Raw genomic sequence first — 16,531 nt, 5'->3', positions numbered from 1 at the left:
ATGCTTAAACCTTTCAAAACAAAACTTGCATAGCATTGGCTTAAGGGTTATATTTTATTTTTATGCATTCTATAAACACTTATCCTAGGAGACAAGAGCATGTGTAACTTTAATGAACGAGTGCAAGACGCTGTTAATATAAAACATCCTATCTGTAAAAACGCTTTATTGCAGTTTTTTGAGAGCAAACACAAACAAGTCCTCAGAGCAAACACAAGCTGTTTATTTTTCGATTAAACTTTCACAACAGTACCCCTTTCTTTCACTTTAAAACCATTTTTAACTTTAACAATTTCTTCCCCAGTTTCCTTAATGTCTTTTTATCATGTGGCGTTCCTATATTAAAGGTTGAAAGCTGTACACGCTCAGTTTGACTAAAAATATACTTTAGTAAAAAAATCACAAGATTCAACATGAATGAGCACACCAGTTTTCCTCAGATCTTACATATATATATATATATAAAGATACTGTTCAGTAGACCTACAATCTGGAGAAAATATGTTTGTAGAATTAACCGGGGAAACGAAACACAGAACACAACAGCCAACTCAAAAAAACCTCCTCGTTCATTTCCACTAATAAAACTGTACACATTTACGCAACTCTGGAATTCTCACCCCCTCAGATGTACACATCAGGGGGAAAACGACCAAGAAAACCTTTCATTTCTTCTTTTTCTTCTTCTTTGGAGGTCCTTGATCTGAACCACTGCTGCTCCCCGAGTCGGAGCTGTCTGAAGACGACGAGGACGAAGACGAGGAGGAGCTGCCTCCGTCGTCGTCGTCACTGCTGCTGTCGCTGTCGTCTGAAGAGGAGCTGGAGTCGTCGCTGCTGTCTGACGATGAGTCACTGGAGGAGCTGTCTGAATCACTGCTGCTGCCGCTGGAGTCTTTGGTCCTAAGAAGAGGTGAAGTGCGATAAAGACGCACACAGAAATCAGAGCACAGCGTGTTGTTGTGAGACGCTACACTGAGCTGCGGTGGAGCCAGAGACACCAGTCTTTTGTGAAAGAACTATAATATGGCATTATTGTTATTATTTTACCATTTAAAAGTTATTTATGTTTAGGATGTTTTCTTTATCAGTGTTTTCTGCCATCCAGGGTTCATTTGAAGCACGTTCATTTGAATGCTCAATTTGTGAGAGGCTCTATTTTTTTTAGCATTCGTGAACATTGAGTCGGCAAAGCTTAAAAAAAACAGTTTATTTTCTACTTGGCCTAATTGTATTTAATCAATTATTATCACATATGAAATCATTGTCATATGTGGTCAATAATGAGATACTAACATTGAATATTTAGTGGCTCACAGCCTCCACTAGAGGGCAGGGTTTGCACCAAATAAAACTGAACTGAAGGAACTTGTCGGACGACATCTTCAATACCTTAAATATCTTTTACAAATTTTAAGTGTATTACAGGATTCATTGTGGAAAAATAGAGTAAAGTCTTGAGGCATGTGTTTAATTTCCACTTTGAAGCACTGCTGCTTGCTTATACCAATATAGTTTTATTGACATTAATATGAAGTGAATTACTACTTACTACTTTCTGTCAAGTGTAAATAAAGACACAACATACAGTATATTGTGTGGTGGCAAAACATCAAATAATTCACTTACTTCTTTTTAATTTTCTTCTCGTTGGTTCCTTCACTTCCTGGTCTGTAAAGAGAAAACAAAAAAATAATATGAGTTTTACTGTTTTTGTGTGTTTTATTCCATGTAAATAACGTACTGTCCAATGTATGCGAGACACCATCTTACCCAGTGATGCTGAGGGGCTGGTTTTCAACCTCCTTGAGTTTCTTTTTCAGCTCGACGGTTCTCGTCGGTCTGTGCACGTATTTCCGTTTCCCCGTGCACTCGTAGGTCCAGTGTCCCATCTCCAAACATTTCTGGCAGCGCACATGTTGTTTATTCGCCTCACTACATGTGATGAAACACAAGCAAGTCTGAATGTGTTGCCCTACATGATGATAACCAGTACAATAAAACTGGAAAGAGGAGACAAATTGCCACTGTTGTTTCTTTGTTGTCTGTTATTTTGAATTTTAAAAAAGTAAGTAAGTAAAACCTCTCCTTAAGGAAGATTGTCTGATGTCCTTTTTTCTTTTACTAGGTTTAGAAACTTAATGTGGTTTGTTTAAGATTCAAGTCATTATTGACTTTCTGAAAACATCACGATAGGAGGGAACTGACTACATAGAAAGTAGAATTGTATCCATGCCTCCAACCACATGGACCAGGCTGGGTACTTCTAAAGTTCTGATGGATAAAATAAAACATTGATCTCATTAAAGTTTGAGTTTTCTTCCACTGGATACACATTTCAAACAAAAGAAGATTCATGAAGATATTGGCGAGGAAAAACAAAGTCATCAAATAGTTGAATCCATGCATTTGCTATGCAATTCAGCATCTGCAGGATAGCTCTATAATCAGCTGTGCTTATATGTTTGTCCATTTGTGAGCAGCGTAACTCTTTTTTGATGGGATTTTCTGGGGATGCAGATTATGGTTAAGGTTAGGTTAAATGATAAGACATTACATAACATGCGTATAGACGAGAGATACACATTTAGCGGCAATACTTCATGTAAATATTGCAGTTCAAAATTGGATCGCATCATATATTTTTGATTACACAGGTGGATTATTGCACAGGTAAGTGGAAAAGAGGCAAAGTTACCCTTCAGTGTTTACCCATGTATTATTGCTACAGCCCTGGGATATGTGCTGTGTTTGTCTGTTTGTTTATGGCTTTTATTTTCGTGCACAGCCTTCCTGAAGGTAACAGCTGAAAAAGGTGTAATTTCCAAAATGTACCACCCTCTGTCACCAATAGAAGAAAATGTTATTTTGATTACTTCGAGTTCAAGACTTATATTCCATATTCAGGGGAGATAAACGGAGAACCCCCCATCCTTTCCCCCGTTTTTGTTGAAAACCACGTCTCTCTCATTTCTTAGGATGCTACTAGAAACGCTGTAAAATGCTAAAGGATAGACCGTAAGTCATCATTGACGTGATGGTTTTATCCACAAATTCGTAAACACATCACACGCTAACCTCCGTGCAAAACGTCGGCGATGATATCAAAAGGTTTTTATCGTCATTAATTTGCTAAAAACACCAAACAGTAATTCATTTTTGTTGTGAAACAAAGGGGCGCATCGGTGACGCCATTCAGCCCAGCAGCGTTTGTTATTCGGCTCATATCAGACGCGAAGAGCCGCTGCTGTTTTTAAAGAGTGTTGAAATTCACCAAATAAAGAGAGAAAAGGCAGCATTGATCACATTTAACACTATAATACTCACGCCTGTCTCCTCGCTATGAGTCTGTGCATGGGAGTCGCCATGTTGCAGTTTACTTTTTCTCTTTCCTTCGTTGCTTTCTGAGAAGCCTGTATTTCCGGTGGGTTTAACGCAACCAGCGCCCCTGGCTGGTGTATACGGGGTACTGCAAGTATGCGTTTTTTTTCTCCAAGAGTGACTGTTTCGAGCCATGAATCCACAGGGTAAAGTAATCGTGCTAATACTTAGTAGTATATACTTATACAAATACTTATAAAACAAAACCAGTCGAAAAAACGGAATGGAAAAAATATACATACATTAAATTAATAGTAAATAGTGCCAACAAAATGTATTGTTCAACATCTATATCACATAACCACATCATTGGAAGTAACATAAGAGTCGTGGAAAGTCATTGTTACAGAATACCGAGCCTCTGTTGGTTTGTTTCAACTTTCAACAAGTTTAATGGTGGGTTTAATTATTATTTTTAAATTAATTAGTTGTGGGTGTAAAATATCAGTAGAGTAAAAAACTAAAAATCGTGAGCCGTCGTTAATAAGTTTGAAAATAAATAATATATAAATATAATATATAATATATATATATAATATAAATATATAATACATTTTCAAACGTCAAACCTGCTTTGACGTAATATTTTAAAAAAATGGAACTGGAAAAATCCTAAATGTCTTCATTTATTCACATAACTCTGGAATTATTTTAAATATTATAATATAGTAGAGCTGAAACAATTACTCCAATTATCGATTACTAAATGAATTGTCACCTATTTTGATCATCGGTTTAATCGGTTTTTCATGATTAAAACAAGATTTCTGATTATTTTAGTTTCTTAAATGTGAATATTTTTTGGTTTCGTTGCTCTATAAACAAAGAAATCATTAAAACTGAATCATTTTGGTTTGTGGACAAAAACAAGTATCTATACAATATATAATATATGTATTATGTATATGTAGTACTTGTGGGACTGTTACAGTGTTAGGAGATTTGACAGCCATAACTCTTGAGAGCTGCAGTGCGGCGGCATCTTGTGTTTAGTGGCAGCAAATAAGCTCAGAGATTGCCGATTTTGTCCATATTCCGGTCCCTGGCTTCCCTATTTAACATATCCCGGTAAATTCCACATCCTTTTTGGGATTCTTTTTTCTTTCACCCAACTCTGCTTCTTCTCCTCCTTCGACTTGCTGTTTGTTTACATTCGCGAAGCCATCAACATGACCGCCACGTCCCAGAATGCAACGCGGTGCTCTACTACGGTGGCCCTGAAGTGCAGATCACCAACACACAATGGAAAAACGCAACAACATGAACAGAACCACAACAACCAGTTTCAGTCATTGTGTGTCAGTCAGTTGTTGTTGTTGCTATCGTCATGTTTTATTTGACGTTTTTATCAGTTTCAGCGGTGCTGTATCCAATTTTTATGTATATCCATAATCAAATCTCGTTGTCATGCTCTTAGCTGACGTCATCTCCGTGCGACCGCGCGCTAGCTGTCGTCATCCCATTGCACACACACACACACACCGCTATGTTCGGTGTCAGCGTAGCCTTTGTGTTTACCGCACCAGGCCGTTGAATCGTGGTGTGTTTGTGTGCGCACCTTGAATTGTGTTCGTGTTCGTGTGTGTTTTGACCAACATGGAGACCGTGGAGTCCGCCGAGGAGAACACCGGAGCTCTGTCCGCGGCGCAGAGGAGAGCGGAGATCCGCAGGAGGAAGCTGCTCATGAATTCCGAGGACAGGATGAAGAGGATCGTGGGTTACGCCAAAAACGAGCCCGAAAACAACGGTATGAAAGGACGACGACTCACGGCAGTGTCGCATCTGTCGACAGTGTCTCCTCCCTCACCCACTCGGCCGCTTTAGCTTTTAGCTTCTCCTGCAGACAACACCTTAGTTTTGTCTTCAAGCAGCGTTCAAACGATGCTATACTTTCATATTCATGTTCAGCACTATCTTGTTAGTCATCTGTAGATCTGTATCATTTGAGACAGTTAAGTGGTAACCAGTACTTTAGCTAATGACCATAAATTAGCACTTTCCTAGTTTGTTTAATGTATTCAGTCAGAGAGAAAAGCACTCAGAAAGTGTATACTCTCATCAAGGTCTGATAGTATTGCTTGACAGCCAATTTTCAGTTGAAGGATGCAGCATATACAGTGAAATATCGGATAGTTTAGTGGCAATCTTATATCACTTTAAGACACCAAGTATTGATTTATTTAGCATATATTTTTTAAAGATGCATTATGTAAAAAATCTAAAGCAACTGGCCATAAAATCCTCCTAATATGTCACAGAGATGCAGGAATAATATTCATATAACATACTTAACTCACCAACAACAGTACAGCCAAAATATTCGCATTAAAAAATATATTTTGCAGATCGCAAATCATGTTTGTGTTTTGAAATCATGTTTTGGCATGTGGCGCCACCTACCGCTGTCTGCTAATCATTGCAGTCAGTAGAGTCTGAGCTGCCTAGCAACCACGGGTTGCCAGTTACGCCTGTGCTACGATGGCGGAGAAAACGAGACCTGAAAAACCTCGGTATTTTGAATTTGAGTGTAGTTACTGTTTTTGGCCACATTCTGACATACGGCGCCTTTAACTAACGTTACAAATAAACATTGAACAACTTTAGTTCACTAAATGGGGCCAAGTTCTCACTGGAGCTGTTTTGTGAGTATATGCAATGTATGCTTTTTGTAAATACTCGATTTACGGTTTTTGATAATATCATGGCGATTCCCATCCCTAAAGGAAAAGTAACAACAGCAAAAATCAGCCTTATCAACATTTGTTGACGAGTAAATGATGTTGATGACTGATGTTGTTCTACTTCTTTAACAGGTGCGTCTCGGCGTCCCGCAGAACCCCGCTTCCACCTCGATCTGGACCGCACAGAGCAGTGGTCCTCGTCGTCATCTTCACCCAGACCGTCTCCTTTCCTGCCCGAGGCGTCGGTGTTTGGCAGTCGCTCCCACAGCGCCACCCCAGAGAGACGGGGCTCGCCCCTGCCGGGCTGCAGCGACTCCCCCGCAGGCTCCCTGGACGACGACGGAGGAGGAGTCCGGCAACGGCCCAGGGGGGAGCGGGCGTCGGACGACGTCAGCGGCTCACCGCGCCGAGGCCTCCAGAAGTACCTGTCACGCTTCGACGATGCCATGAAGCTGCGGGGTCAGCTGGCAAATGAGAAGCAGCCACAGGACGGAGAGTGTGAGGCGGAGGAGTTTGACCCGTTCAGAGTTTTCAGGGTCGTCGGCAGCATCCTCCTCGCTGTTTTCGTCAGGGTTTTTGTTTGCAAGTATCTGGTGAGTCTGCTGTTACTGTGATAACTGAGGGACCCACACATAGTGACCACTTGACAAGGTTTAGTGGCAGAAAAATGAATACTTGTATTCTGTGTTGGTATCAATGATTTTGAATCTTGTTTCATTTCAATCCAGTCTATATTTGCTCCCTTTCTGACCCTTGAACTGGCCTACATGGGATTGTCCAAGTACTTTCCAAAGGTGAGTTTGCACTTGGTGTTTGTATAATTTGGATGCAATTTCTTCTGTAAAATCATGACTAAAATAAAAGTAATGATCAATGTTATGACTGCAGAGCTTCAGTAGTTTTATTTTGTGAACTTCAGACATAGCCAGGCTCTTAAATGGCCGCCCTGACACAATTAATATCAGTTTAAAATCCTTGTATTGTTGCAGGTGGAGAAGAAATCTCAGACCACTGTGCTCACTGCCGCCCTGCTGCTGTCTGGCATCCCTGCCGAGGTCATTAACCGCTCCATGGACACCTACAGGAGAATGGGCGACGTCTTCGCCGACCTCTGCGCCTACTTCTTCACTTTCATCCTCTCCAACGAGATCCTGCTCTTCGTCGGCTCAGAGACTCCCTGACGGAGCAGGAGGGACCTCAGTAACCCAGCGCTTCTTCATGTTCACCCTCCTCCTCCTCCTCCTCCTCCTCCTGTCTGCAATAGCAACAAAGCATGCTCATTTACACCTCCTAATGATTGTCGAGAATCTGCTAAATCAAATACGATCGGTCTCAGCTAACGTGACCAGAGAGGTCCTGTGTTTGTTACAGTTAGTTTTTGCTCTGTGCGGGAACAGCGTTGTGTTTGTGTGCCTGGAGAATGTAAAGGCGCTTATTTATTTTAAGAAACTGCAACATGTTATACCAAAAACAGTGAACATCAGTACAGTTGATACACTATAAGTCACCGAGCTGAGAAATTGTGGACCACTAATTCTGCAACGTATTATTTTTCTTTCCGCAAACAACACTATAAATGCTTTTTTCTTTATTCAAGGAGGAGTTTGTTAATTGTAATTTCACAGACCTATTTGTGTTCAAATATACTGGGTTCCTGGTGTTTTGACACAGTCTGGTTCTCATAATGACTCGCATTCAAATGAATTGACCTCAACCTTTTCATGTTCTTGATATTATGACTGACGGTTGATGACTGGTGGTTTGTTTATTTATTAGAGCATTTAAAGTGTCATATGAGATTATTCCTAAGACTCTGAATTTTTGGTTTCACTCTCAGGATTCTGATAAAAATCATTTCTCTCTTCTCTGGAACATATGTCAGTCAGTTTGCTCCTGATGATTTTAATTGGTGCCTCGGGAACTTGAACTGTCCTTTAATTGGTGGATATGAATCTCATGTATATGCTGTTGCAGAATTCCCACAACAACTGCAACGCCTTCACCTTGAAATGAAATACACAGTCAACGACATGACCGCTGTATCTGGGTTATGACATGGGACATATGGGGGATGTTTGGAGGTTTTACAGAAGAGTGCTGTCACTGCTGTGCCAGATGGGACGTAATACACTTACTGTGCGTGTGCTTCGTAAAAACAGTGATGTGTCCTGCTTTGCTTTCTTCGGGCCTTGTTCATACAAACGTTATAGACTATACTCTCTGTGTACTACTTAGCTGTTAGTTTCCTTCTGACATAGTTCTAATGTCATCCAAATTAATTTATTAATATGATGTTATTTTCATGTGAAATATTTTTTTGGTGTAGCTTTTACAGCATCATACAAACGGTCTGACCTACTTGATTGTTTTTGACAGTGTTTACATCATAACTGTTTTCCATGGCTCATGGCTCTTGCATATTTGATGTTAAGGAGCAAATTAAGTGTTGACATAATGTAAATGGTTTCTGCGTTAAATAAAAAATACATATGAATCAATACTTGGACAGTGTTTACCACAAATACATGCTACCTGTGTCATGAGGTATGGGGATGGCTGGATATATAATAATAATAATAATAATCTAATCAATAATAATTTAAAATTGTAATTTTATGATATTGCTAATATTCATTAGCTCCAATCGTGACTTATATTGTGAATTAGATCGCTTTATTTTGGGAAGCACACTGCCTTATGGTAGAGTATACTGTTGTGCTCTAACCTCCCACCACAAGGGGCGCACTACGATGATAAGCGCCTTGAACTGTCGCAGTTTTCCTTCCGTGCAGGTTCAAAGATACAAACAACCACAACGCACCACACTCGCAAAAACAGACTGTGAACTAATTTCCACTTTTTGTGAAGTCCAGACTTTGTTGAAGAAATATGGGACGTGAATCGAGGTAAGTTAGTGTCACCGGGTCCGTTTAATAGATTTGCGTCTGTTGCTGTGTGAAATGTAGCTGTTTTAAATCACGTTGGCTAACATTAGCATGCTAGCTGTTGCGTCCAAATCGGTGCGCATTAGCCAGCGTAATCTCACAGAGCCGTGGAATATGTGCTGTAAAACTTAGTGCTTGTTCTGCCCGGTGTCTTTAGACACTACAGGAAGCGCTCCACGTCTCGGGGACGGTCAGGTAGCCGATCGAAGAGTCGCTCCCCGGACAAGCGCTCCAAGAAAGACGACCGGGACCGAGACAGAAGCCGGAGAGAGAGGTCACGGAGCCGGGACCGCCGCAAGTCCCGCTCCCGGGACAGAAAACGAGCAAGGTGGGTGCAACATGTCAGAGAGGCGTATGTTCCATGTCGTGGCATCTTTTGCCGTTTAATTTATACTAACATTCACAAGAGATATGACAATTTGGCGATAATAACGTGGTACTAAAATGCAATACTTAAATGTTAGAAGTAGTGAATAGTAGTAGTTAACATGGTACAGTATGATTTGGTGTTGCTTGTGTTACTCTTGTGTTTAATCTATAAAATTATTGAGCTGAAGCATGACTTTGAAAGTTCTATTGCAAATTGTAAAATGTAGTGTTGTAGCTGTTGGTAATGTAGCTGGTTAGTGAGATGCATTGTGATTGATTGAGCTCTGGCTCAAAAGTTCAGCTTTTGTTTCTTTGTAGAAAGAAAATTATTTTAGATTTTATACTTTGGCTCCAGTGTGTTTCTAACCCTCAGAAACCTTTGTTTTCTACTTTAATATATGGCCATCGGTCTTTGGCTTGTGAAGATTTTAGGTTGGAAAATGTGTAAATGTTATGCCTGATGTTATCCAGGCGGTCCAGGAGCAGAGACAGGAGGAGGTCGTCCAGAAGCAGAGACAGACGGAGGTCAAGGAGCAGGAGCAGAACCCGTAGGTCTCGATCCAACAGCCCCAGCAAGAGCAGAAAAACAGATGAAACGTAAAGCTTCATTCAGATATATGAACATTCTTTACATGTTCTGGGAAAGTTAACAGTGATAAGGGTTATGTTCACCTTTCTCATTATTTGGCATGTTCCATACAGGTCAAGGAGCAAAGAAAAAGACAACATTGATCCTTTATCTGACAAGAAGAAGGTTAAAGAAGAGAAAGAGGAGGAGAAGCTTGAGGATGTAAGTGCTTTTGATTAAGTTCTTACCAACCACCAAAACATCACCACACATTAACGTGTGTCTTTCTTTGTCTCTCGCAGCAAGACTTTGACCAGAACAAACTGGAGGAGGAGATGAGGAAGAGGAAGGAGCGAGTTGAGAAGTGGAGGGAGGAGCAGAGGAAGAAGGCCATCGAAAACATAGGCGAGATCAAGAAGGAGCTGGAGGAGATGAAGCAGGGCAAGAAATGGAGCTTGGAGGATGATGATGGTGAGAAAGCACAGCAACATTTTGTGTAACCTTATTTGTTTTATGACGCTGTATCTAATTGTGAATGACTCTTCATTGACTCTCCAATTCAGACGATGACGATGATGGTTCAGCACCGATGGAGGCAGACGATGACGAAGATTTGGAAGGGAAAGAGGAGGGGAAGGAAAGTGAGATAAAAGAGGAGATGAAAGAGGAGGGGGAGAAGGAGATGGAGACTCCAGAGGTACTGGAGGCAGAGGAGGACGACGTCGATCCTCTGGACGCTTACATGGAGGAGGTGAAGCAGGAGGTGAAGAAGTTCAACATGGGAGGAATGAAAGGAAACGATAAAGTGAGTGGAAGAGACAAATCCAGCATCGGTTTACCTTTGAGACAAATACATTACGATTCATTTTTATTTTCTTTTTTATTCTTTTAACAGAAAGGAGCCATGACCGTAACCAAAGTGGTGACTGTTGTTAAAACAAAGAAAGGACCCCACACTCACAAGAAGAAGGGTGAGCTGATGGAGAACGACCAGGACGCCATGGAGGTGAGTTTGTCCTTGTGTTAAAGTTGACAAGGTCACACATTCAGGTGATTGAACCGAGTACTGAGTTTACTTTTTGTTTTTGCTGCGTGTCAGTTATTTATTCATTCACTAATAGATTCTCCCGATGTGTTTTGACAGTACTCGTCCGAGGAGGAGGAGGTTGATCTGCAAACTGCTCTGACAGGTTTCCAGACCAAACAGAGGAAAGTACTGGAGCCTGTCGATCACGGGAAGATCCAGTACGAGTCGTACCGCAAGAACTTCTACGTGGAGGTGCCTGAGCTGATGAGGATGACTCAGGAAGGTCAGTAAATGGAAAATTGTGAACAGACAATTAACTCTAATGCCACCCATGACACTTTTGTAATATGACACAGCATGTGGACTTATACATCTGTCTGTTTTTTGTTTGTTTTTCATCTATGTAGATGTGAACGCATACAGGTTGGACCTGGAAGGCATTACAGTCAAAGGCAAGGGCTGCCCCAAACCAATCAAAACCTGGGTGCAGTGTGGGGTCTCCATGAAGATCCTCAATGCCATGAAGAAGTAAGTCTGACTTATTGTGGCCCTTTGGAGAAGAATGTGATCCATTGTGACCAAACAATAACACTATTGTGTACAATAATTGTACCCAGGCACAGCTATGAGAAGCCCACTCCGATCCAGGCCCAGGCCATTCCTGCCATCATGTCCGGCAGAGACCTCATCGGCATCGCCAAGACTGGCAGCGGAAAAACCATAGCCTTCCTGTTGCCCATGTTCAGACACATCATGGACCAGAGGCCCCTGGAAGAAGCCGAGGGACCCATCAGTAAGAAAGAGATGATTTTATAACTGATAATAACTCCTGGCTGTGAATAATCCCAGACCCTTCCTAATATGAAGTCCTTTTCCTCTCCCTCCCGCAGCTGTCATCATGACTCCGACCAGAGAGCTGGCTCTGCAGATCACCAAGGAGTGTAAGAAGTTCTCCAAGCCGCTGGGACTTAGGGTGGTGTGTGTTTATGGCGGCACTGGTATCAGCGAACAGGTACAGTTTACTTTCTCATTCATTTCAAACGAAGTAGAAGTAGTAAACACTCCAGAATAATGCACAATGTCACCGATGTAATTACATAGATTCTGCAATACACCCATAATGTTTGTCAAAAAGTGATAATAAATCTTCACAGACAGTTCTTAAAGTTATGTTGATGTAATTCACTTGCAGATTGCTGAGCTGAAGAGAGGAGCAGAGATCATTGTGTGCACACCGGGGAGAATGATTGACATGCTGGGGGCCAACAGTGGTGAGTTTATACGCAGCAAAACGCTTCATTCTGATGGCATGGAGATTTATGTTAAGACCTCTGTAGCTGAGCTTTCCAGTCATTAGCCTGCATGGAATTAATTAATGATGGTGAAGTATATAATGAACCAAGTCCATAAGCCACTTACTAAACTCTGAACATTATCTGACCACCTCTGGAATCAGTCACATCTACAAGACACTGATGTGTTTCCTGAAGAGCAGGGCAAGTGCAGGTAGGTGAACCTGGTGCTGCCTCCACGGTTCCTCAGTCTGCAAGGCAAAGACGACAAGATAATGTTCAATATTATAATATGAAAATAGATTAGTCAGAATCTATTTTATGGTCTTAGTTTGAATGCTCATCCAGGGTTCTGTGGTTGTGTTGTTTACATACATTTTAAATGTATATATACCTATATAATGTGTTAAAACTCCTTTAGAGGAGATAAAAGGTGCACATAAGCTCCTTGATAGACCAAGTACACAATTCTCCACACCCTTGTATCTGAGAATGACTGATATCACAGAGCCCTGTAAAAACACTGAGCGTTCACATGGAAATGTTTTAATGTTTTAGAAGGAAATACTATTGCATTATAATCATCTGTTTTGGGTTGTTGTTAAAGAACAAGGTGGTTATTTGTTGTTTCCACACATGCGCGGTAATCTGTAATATGTTTCCCTTGTAGGTGAAAAGGCGCGTGGTCAAGTAATGCTTGATGGGAGCGTCATGTTTTGTATCTTGAGGCTGTTTTCTGACTTTTACAGGTCCCTCATGCCCATGAGATGGTACGCAAGAGCAGAGTAAAGACGGAATAAATAAATGCATTCAAATACAAATGAAACAAAAATCCTGACCACTGGAAACTAGACTAGTGTCATTTTCTTTATGTTTAGTTTAATGTGTTTTGAAGAAGGCAGGATGTGTGTGTGAAGATGGATTTTTCCTGATGTTTTTCCTCATGCCGGTCTTCTCTTGGTTTATAGGTCGAGTCACCAACCTGCGCAGAGTGACTTATGTGGTGCTGGATGAAGCAGACAGAATGTTTGACATGGGCTTTGAGCCGCAGGTGAGTTTTGCCATCATTTATTCACTTACCACGCTCAGTGTCCACAGGTTCATATGAAATATTTACCCTGTCTTTGTTCTCTATCAGGTGATGCGTATCGTGGATAACATACGTCCTGACCGCCAGACGGTCATGTTTTCAGCGACCTTCCCCAGAGCCATGGAGGCCCTGGCTCGCAGGATCCTGGCTAAACCTCTCGAGGTGCAGGTGGGCGGACGCAGTGTCGTGTGCTCCGATGTGGAACAGCATGTGGTAAATCATCTACATTTTATCTCACAATCGATAACTTTTGGTTATTTGCTCAGTGCCTAAACAGACTCTACAAGTGCCTCTACTGTCAACAACCTTCTTTTCCTTATGTGTTTGTAGCTGGTGATTGAGGAGGACAAGAAGTTCCTGAAGCTCCTGGAGATTCTGGGTCACTACCAGGAGAAGGGTTCGGTTATTATCTTCGTGGACAAACAGGAGCATGCAGACGCTCTGCTCAAAGACCTGATGAAAGCCTCGTACCCGTGCATGTCCCTCCATGGAGGTAAGGCACGATTGAGCGACACGTGGGCATCCTCCAGGCTTTAAAGAAGCAGATTTATATACCTGTATACCTGTGCTTAGGAATTGACCAGTACGACAGAGACAGCATCATCAACGACTTTAAGAATGGAGCGTGTCGTCTGATGGTGGCCACCTCCGTCGCTGCTCGAGGCCTGGACGTCAAGCAGCTGATCCTTGTGGTCAACTACAACTGTCCCAACCACTACGAGGACTACGTCCACAGAGCCGGGCGCACGGGCCGAGCGGGGAATAAGGTCAGTCACTTTAATGGCAGCTCAATGGTTATATATATATATATATATATATATATATATATATATATATATAAAAAATGTGTATATATATATACATATATACATAGTTGTATAACTATGGTGTCTCGGACTCTCAGGGATACGCCTACACCTTCATCACAGACGACCAGGTCCGCTATGCCGGTGACATCATCAAAGCCTTGGAGCTGTCGGGTTCTCCTGTGCCGCCAGAGCTGGAGCAACTTTGGGCCACATTCAAAGACCAACAGAAGGCGGTAAGATGAAATGACTGAGGTGTCCAAAAAACACTTTTCTAATCGTTGTTTTAAAAATAACTCGGGAACAGAAAAAGGCACAGTTTGGTTGTGGTTGCCAAAGGCAAACAACCTTGAGGTGCTAATTCTAGTTCAGTCTTCATTTATTTAGTATTGCTACTTCATTTGTGTGGAGATAACACTGATTTCCCTCTTTTCATCCATGCAGGAGGGTAAGGTCATTAAAAGCAGCAGCGGCTTCTCAGGGAAAGGCTTCAAGTTTGATGAGACAGAACATGCTCTGGCCAATGAGAGGAAGAAGCTGCAGAAAGCTGCTCTCGGGCTGCAGGACTCTGATGATGAGGACGGTGCTCTGGATGTGAGTAACTTTCTCTTTTTTTAGTGTCCCTTCTTCCTACTTTTCAAATTAAGTAATCATTAATCTCTTCCCCCTCCTTTCCACAGATTGAAGAGCAAATCGAGAGCATGTTCAACTCCAAGAAGAGGGTGAAGGATCTGTCTGCTCCTGGAGCGGCCACCGGGCCTGCAGGCTCTGTTGCCACCTCCACATCAGCAACCTCAGGAGGAGGACTGCCAGGTCTGGGACCCACGTCTGCAGGAAACATCCAGAAACTGGAGATGGCCAAGAGGCTGGCGCTGAAGATCAACGCTCAGAAAAATCTGGGAGCAGAAGCTCAGGTATGCAAAGAACTTAATAGTGCAGGAGGGCACTGAATTCTCAAAATGACCTTTTGTGTTTTTCCCACGTCATACACAGGACGTGATGCAGCAGGCCACGAACGCCGTCCTGCGCGGCGGCACCATCATGACGCCCTCGGTGTCTGCCAAAACCATCGCGGAGCAGCTGGCTGAGAAGATCAACGCCAAGCTGAACTACACCCCCGTGGAGAAGCTGGAGGAGGAGCGTCAGGCGGCGGAGCAGGCAGAGACTGTCAGGAGATACGAGGAGGAGCTGGAGATCAACGACTTCCCTCAGGTCAGCGACTCACAGCCTCGAGCACTGCTTAAATATTCAGTAGATTACAGTTTGATCTTCTGGTTTTTTTAATTGCCATGATTTCATTCCACTGTGTGACTGTAGTTCAGACCTGCACATGATATTTTTACATTATAAAGACAGCTATCGTCCTTTTTTCCATCAGTTTCCTTCTTTAAAAGTAGTGTTTCTTTTCTTCCCCAGACGGCCAGATGGAAGGTTACGTCTAAAGAAGCTCTGCAGAGGATCGGTGAATACTCTGAGGCTGCAATCACCATCAGAGGAACCTACTTCCCTCCAGGCAAGGAGCCAAAGGAAGGAGAACGCAAGATCTACCTGGCAATCGAGAGTATGTGTCGCAGCATCGAATCACGTCTCATGAGACGCTTTCACACGTTCTAAATGCGGCTCCCACTCGTCCTTTTGACGGCCGTTTATTGATTACTCTGAATGTGAATGCACCGGTTTTCTTGTGTTTGATAGAACTGTGTTGTGTTTTGTTTTCCAGGCGCTAACGAACTGGCCGTGCAGAAAGCCAAAACGGAGATTACGAGGTTAATCAAGGAAGAACTTATCAGATTAGTAAGTATCTCCTGTTTCTTAAAATCAGTAACCAGTGGTGAATATTCTCAAGGTTGTTTCCTCAATAAGTGTCAAGAAAATGTGTCTGATTTACTTTTCTTTTTTTCCCCCTTTTAGCAAAATTCCTACCAGCCAACGAGCAAAGGTCGGTACAAAGTGCTGTAGAGGAAGAGACCAAGGCTCACTGGAGGAGTTCCCATTTCTCATCTTCTTGTCTGTTCAATCTGTACTGGTTTAAGAATATTTTGGTCTATATTTTTAATAATGGGTGCCCATGTTGAGTCTCCTTTTCTAGTTTTTCTCATTACGTTTGACAAAATACCAAAATGATCAAACCGTCACACAAGCTAAATACAACATGTCTTTAAATAGACATATTTTCACTGGTGTTGAGATGTTTTTTGGGGGGGTGGGAGGGGTCAAATGTCAGTACTGTGTAAAAGTCTTCTCAAAATCAGGCTTTAATCATGCGTTAATACCCATTGACAGCCTGCTAATAAGTAAGAGCAACCTGATAGACTTTAACACAGTACTGTCTGTTGTATGTTAAAAGCCACAAACCAGCCATTGTCTTTATAATG

General features: G+C 42.0%; 3 protein-coding genes across 3 annotated transcripts; 2 read left to right on the top strand and 1 right to left on the bottom strand.

Annotated features, from left to right (window-relative positions):
* Positions 1–665: 665 nt before the first annotated feature.
* Positions 666–3,378, bottom strand: zcchc10 (zinc finger, CCHC domain containing 10; the record flags this gene model as incomplete). The annotated part of the gene is made up of 4 exons (XM_083910128.1): positions 3,325–3,378; positions 1,771–1,932; positions 1,627–1,668; positions 666–900 (listed from the first exon to the last, which is right to left on the bottom strand). The coding sequence occupies exons 1-4, from the start codon at positions 3,363–3,365 to the stop codon at positions 666–668; spliced, it is 480 nt and encodes a 159-aa protein (XP_083766254.1). The 5' UTR covers positions 3,366–3,378.
* A 1,596-nt stretch (positions 3,379–4,974) lies between these two features.
* On the top strand, positions 4,975–7,240 carry camlg (calcium modulating ligand; the record flags this gene model as incomplete). The annotated part of the gene is made up of 4 exons (XM_083885807.1): positions 4,975–5,125; positions 6,192–6,652; positions 6,788–6,853; positions 7,049–7,240. The coding sequence occupies 4 exons, from the start codon at positions 4,975–4,977 to the stop codon at positions 7,238–7,240; spliced, it is 870 nt and encodes a 289-aa protein (XP_083741933.1).
* Positions 7,241–8,848: 1,608 nt separating this feature from the next.
* On the top strand, positions 8,849–16,328 carry ddx46 (DEAD (Asp-Glu-Ala-Asp) box polypeptide 46). The gene is made up of 23 exons (XM_083885816.1): positions 8,849–8,965; positions 9,162–9,332; positions 9,845–9,970; positions 10,076–10,163; positions 10,244–10,412; positions 10,505–10,746; positions 10,837–10,947; positions 11,086–11,251; positions 11,376–11,496; positions 11,586–11,761; positions 11,859–11,980; positions 12,161–12,239; positions 13,229–13,311; positions 13,399–13,563; positions 13,681–13,843; positions 13,924–14,117; positions 14,255–14,392; positions 14,601–14,750; positions 14,837–15,070; positions 15,150–15,368; positions 15,573–15,717; positions 15,877–15,950; positions 16,068–16,328. Exons 1-23 carry the CDS (start codon positions 8,949–8,951, stop codon positions 16,113–16,115), a joined length of 3,201 nt encoding a protein of 1,066 aa, XP_083741942.1. The 5' UTR covers positions 8,849–8,948; the 3' UTR covers positions 16,116–16,328.
* The last annotated feature ends 203 nt before the right edge of the window (positions 16,329–16,531 follow it).

The sequence above is a fragment of the Microchirus variegatus genome, assembly GCF_963457635.1.
Source record: "Microchirus variegatus genome assembly, chromosome: 2".
Classification (NCBI taxonomy): Eukaryota; Metazoa; Chordata; class Actinopteri; order Pleuronectiformes; family Soleidae; genus Microchirus; species Microchirus variegatus.
Note: the sequence above shows the minus strand (reverse complement) of the source record. Positions and strands in the feature narration are given on the sequence as shown.

Bases quoted from the DNA above. Each gene is read 5' to 3' on its own strand.
- ddx46 (XM_083885816.1), top strand. The intron at 11,497-11,585 runs GTAAGTCTGACT...AATTGTACCCAG, and splicing joins ATCCTCAATGCCATGAAGAA to GCACAGCTATGAGAAGCCCA. The intron at 14,393-14,600 runs GTAAGATGAAAT...TCATCCATGCAG, and splicing joins TCAAAGACCAACAGAAGGCG to GAGGGTAAGGTCATTAAAAG.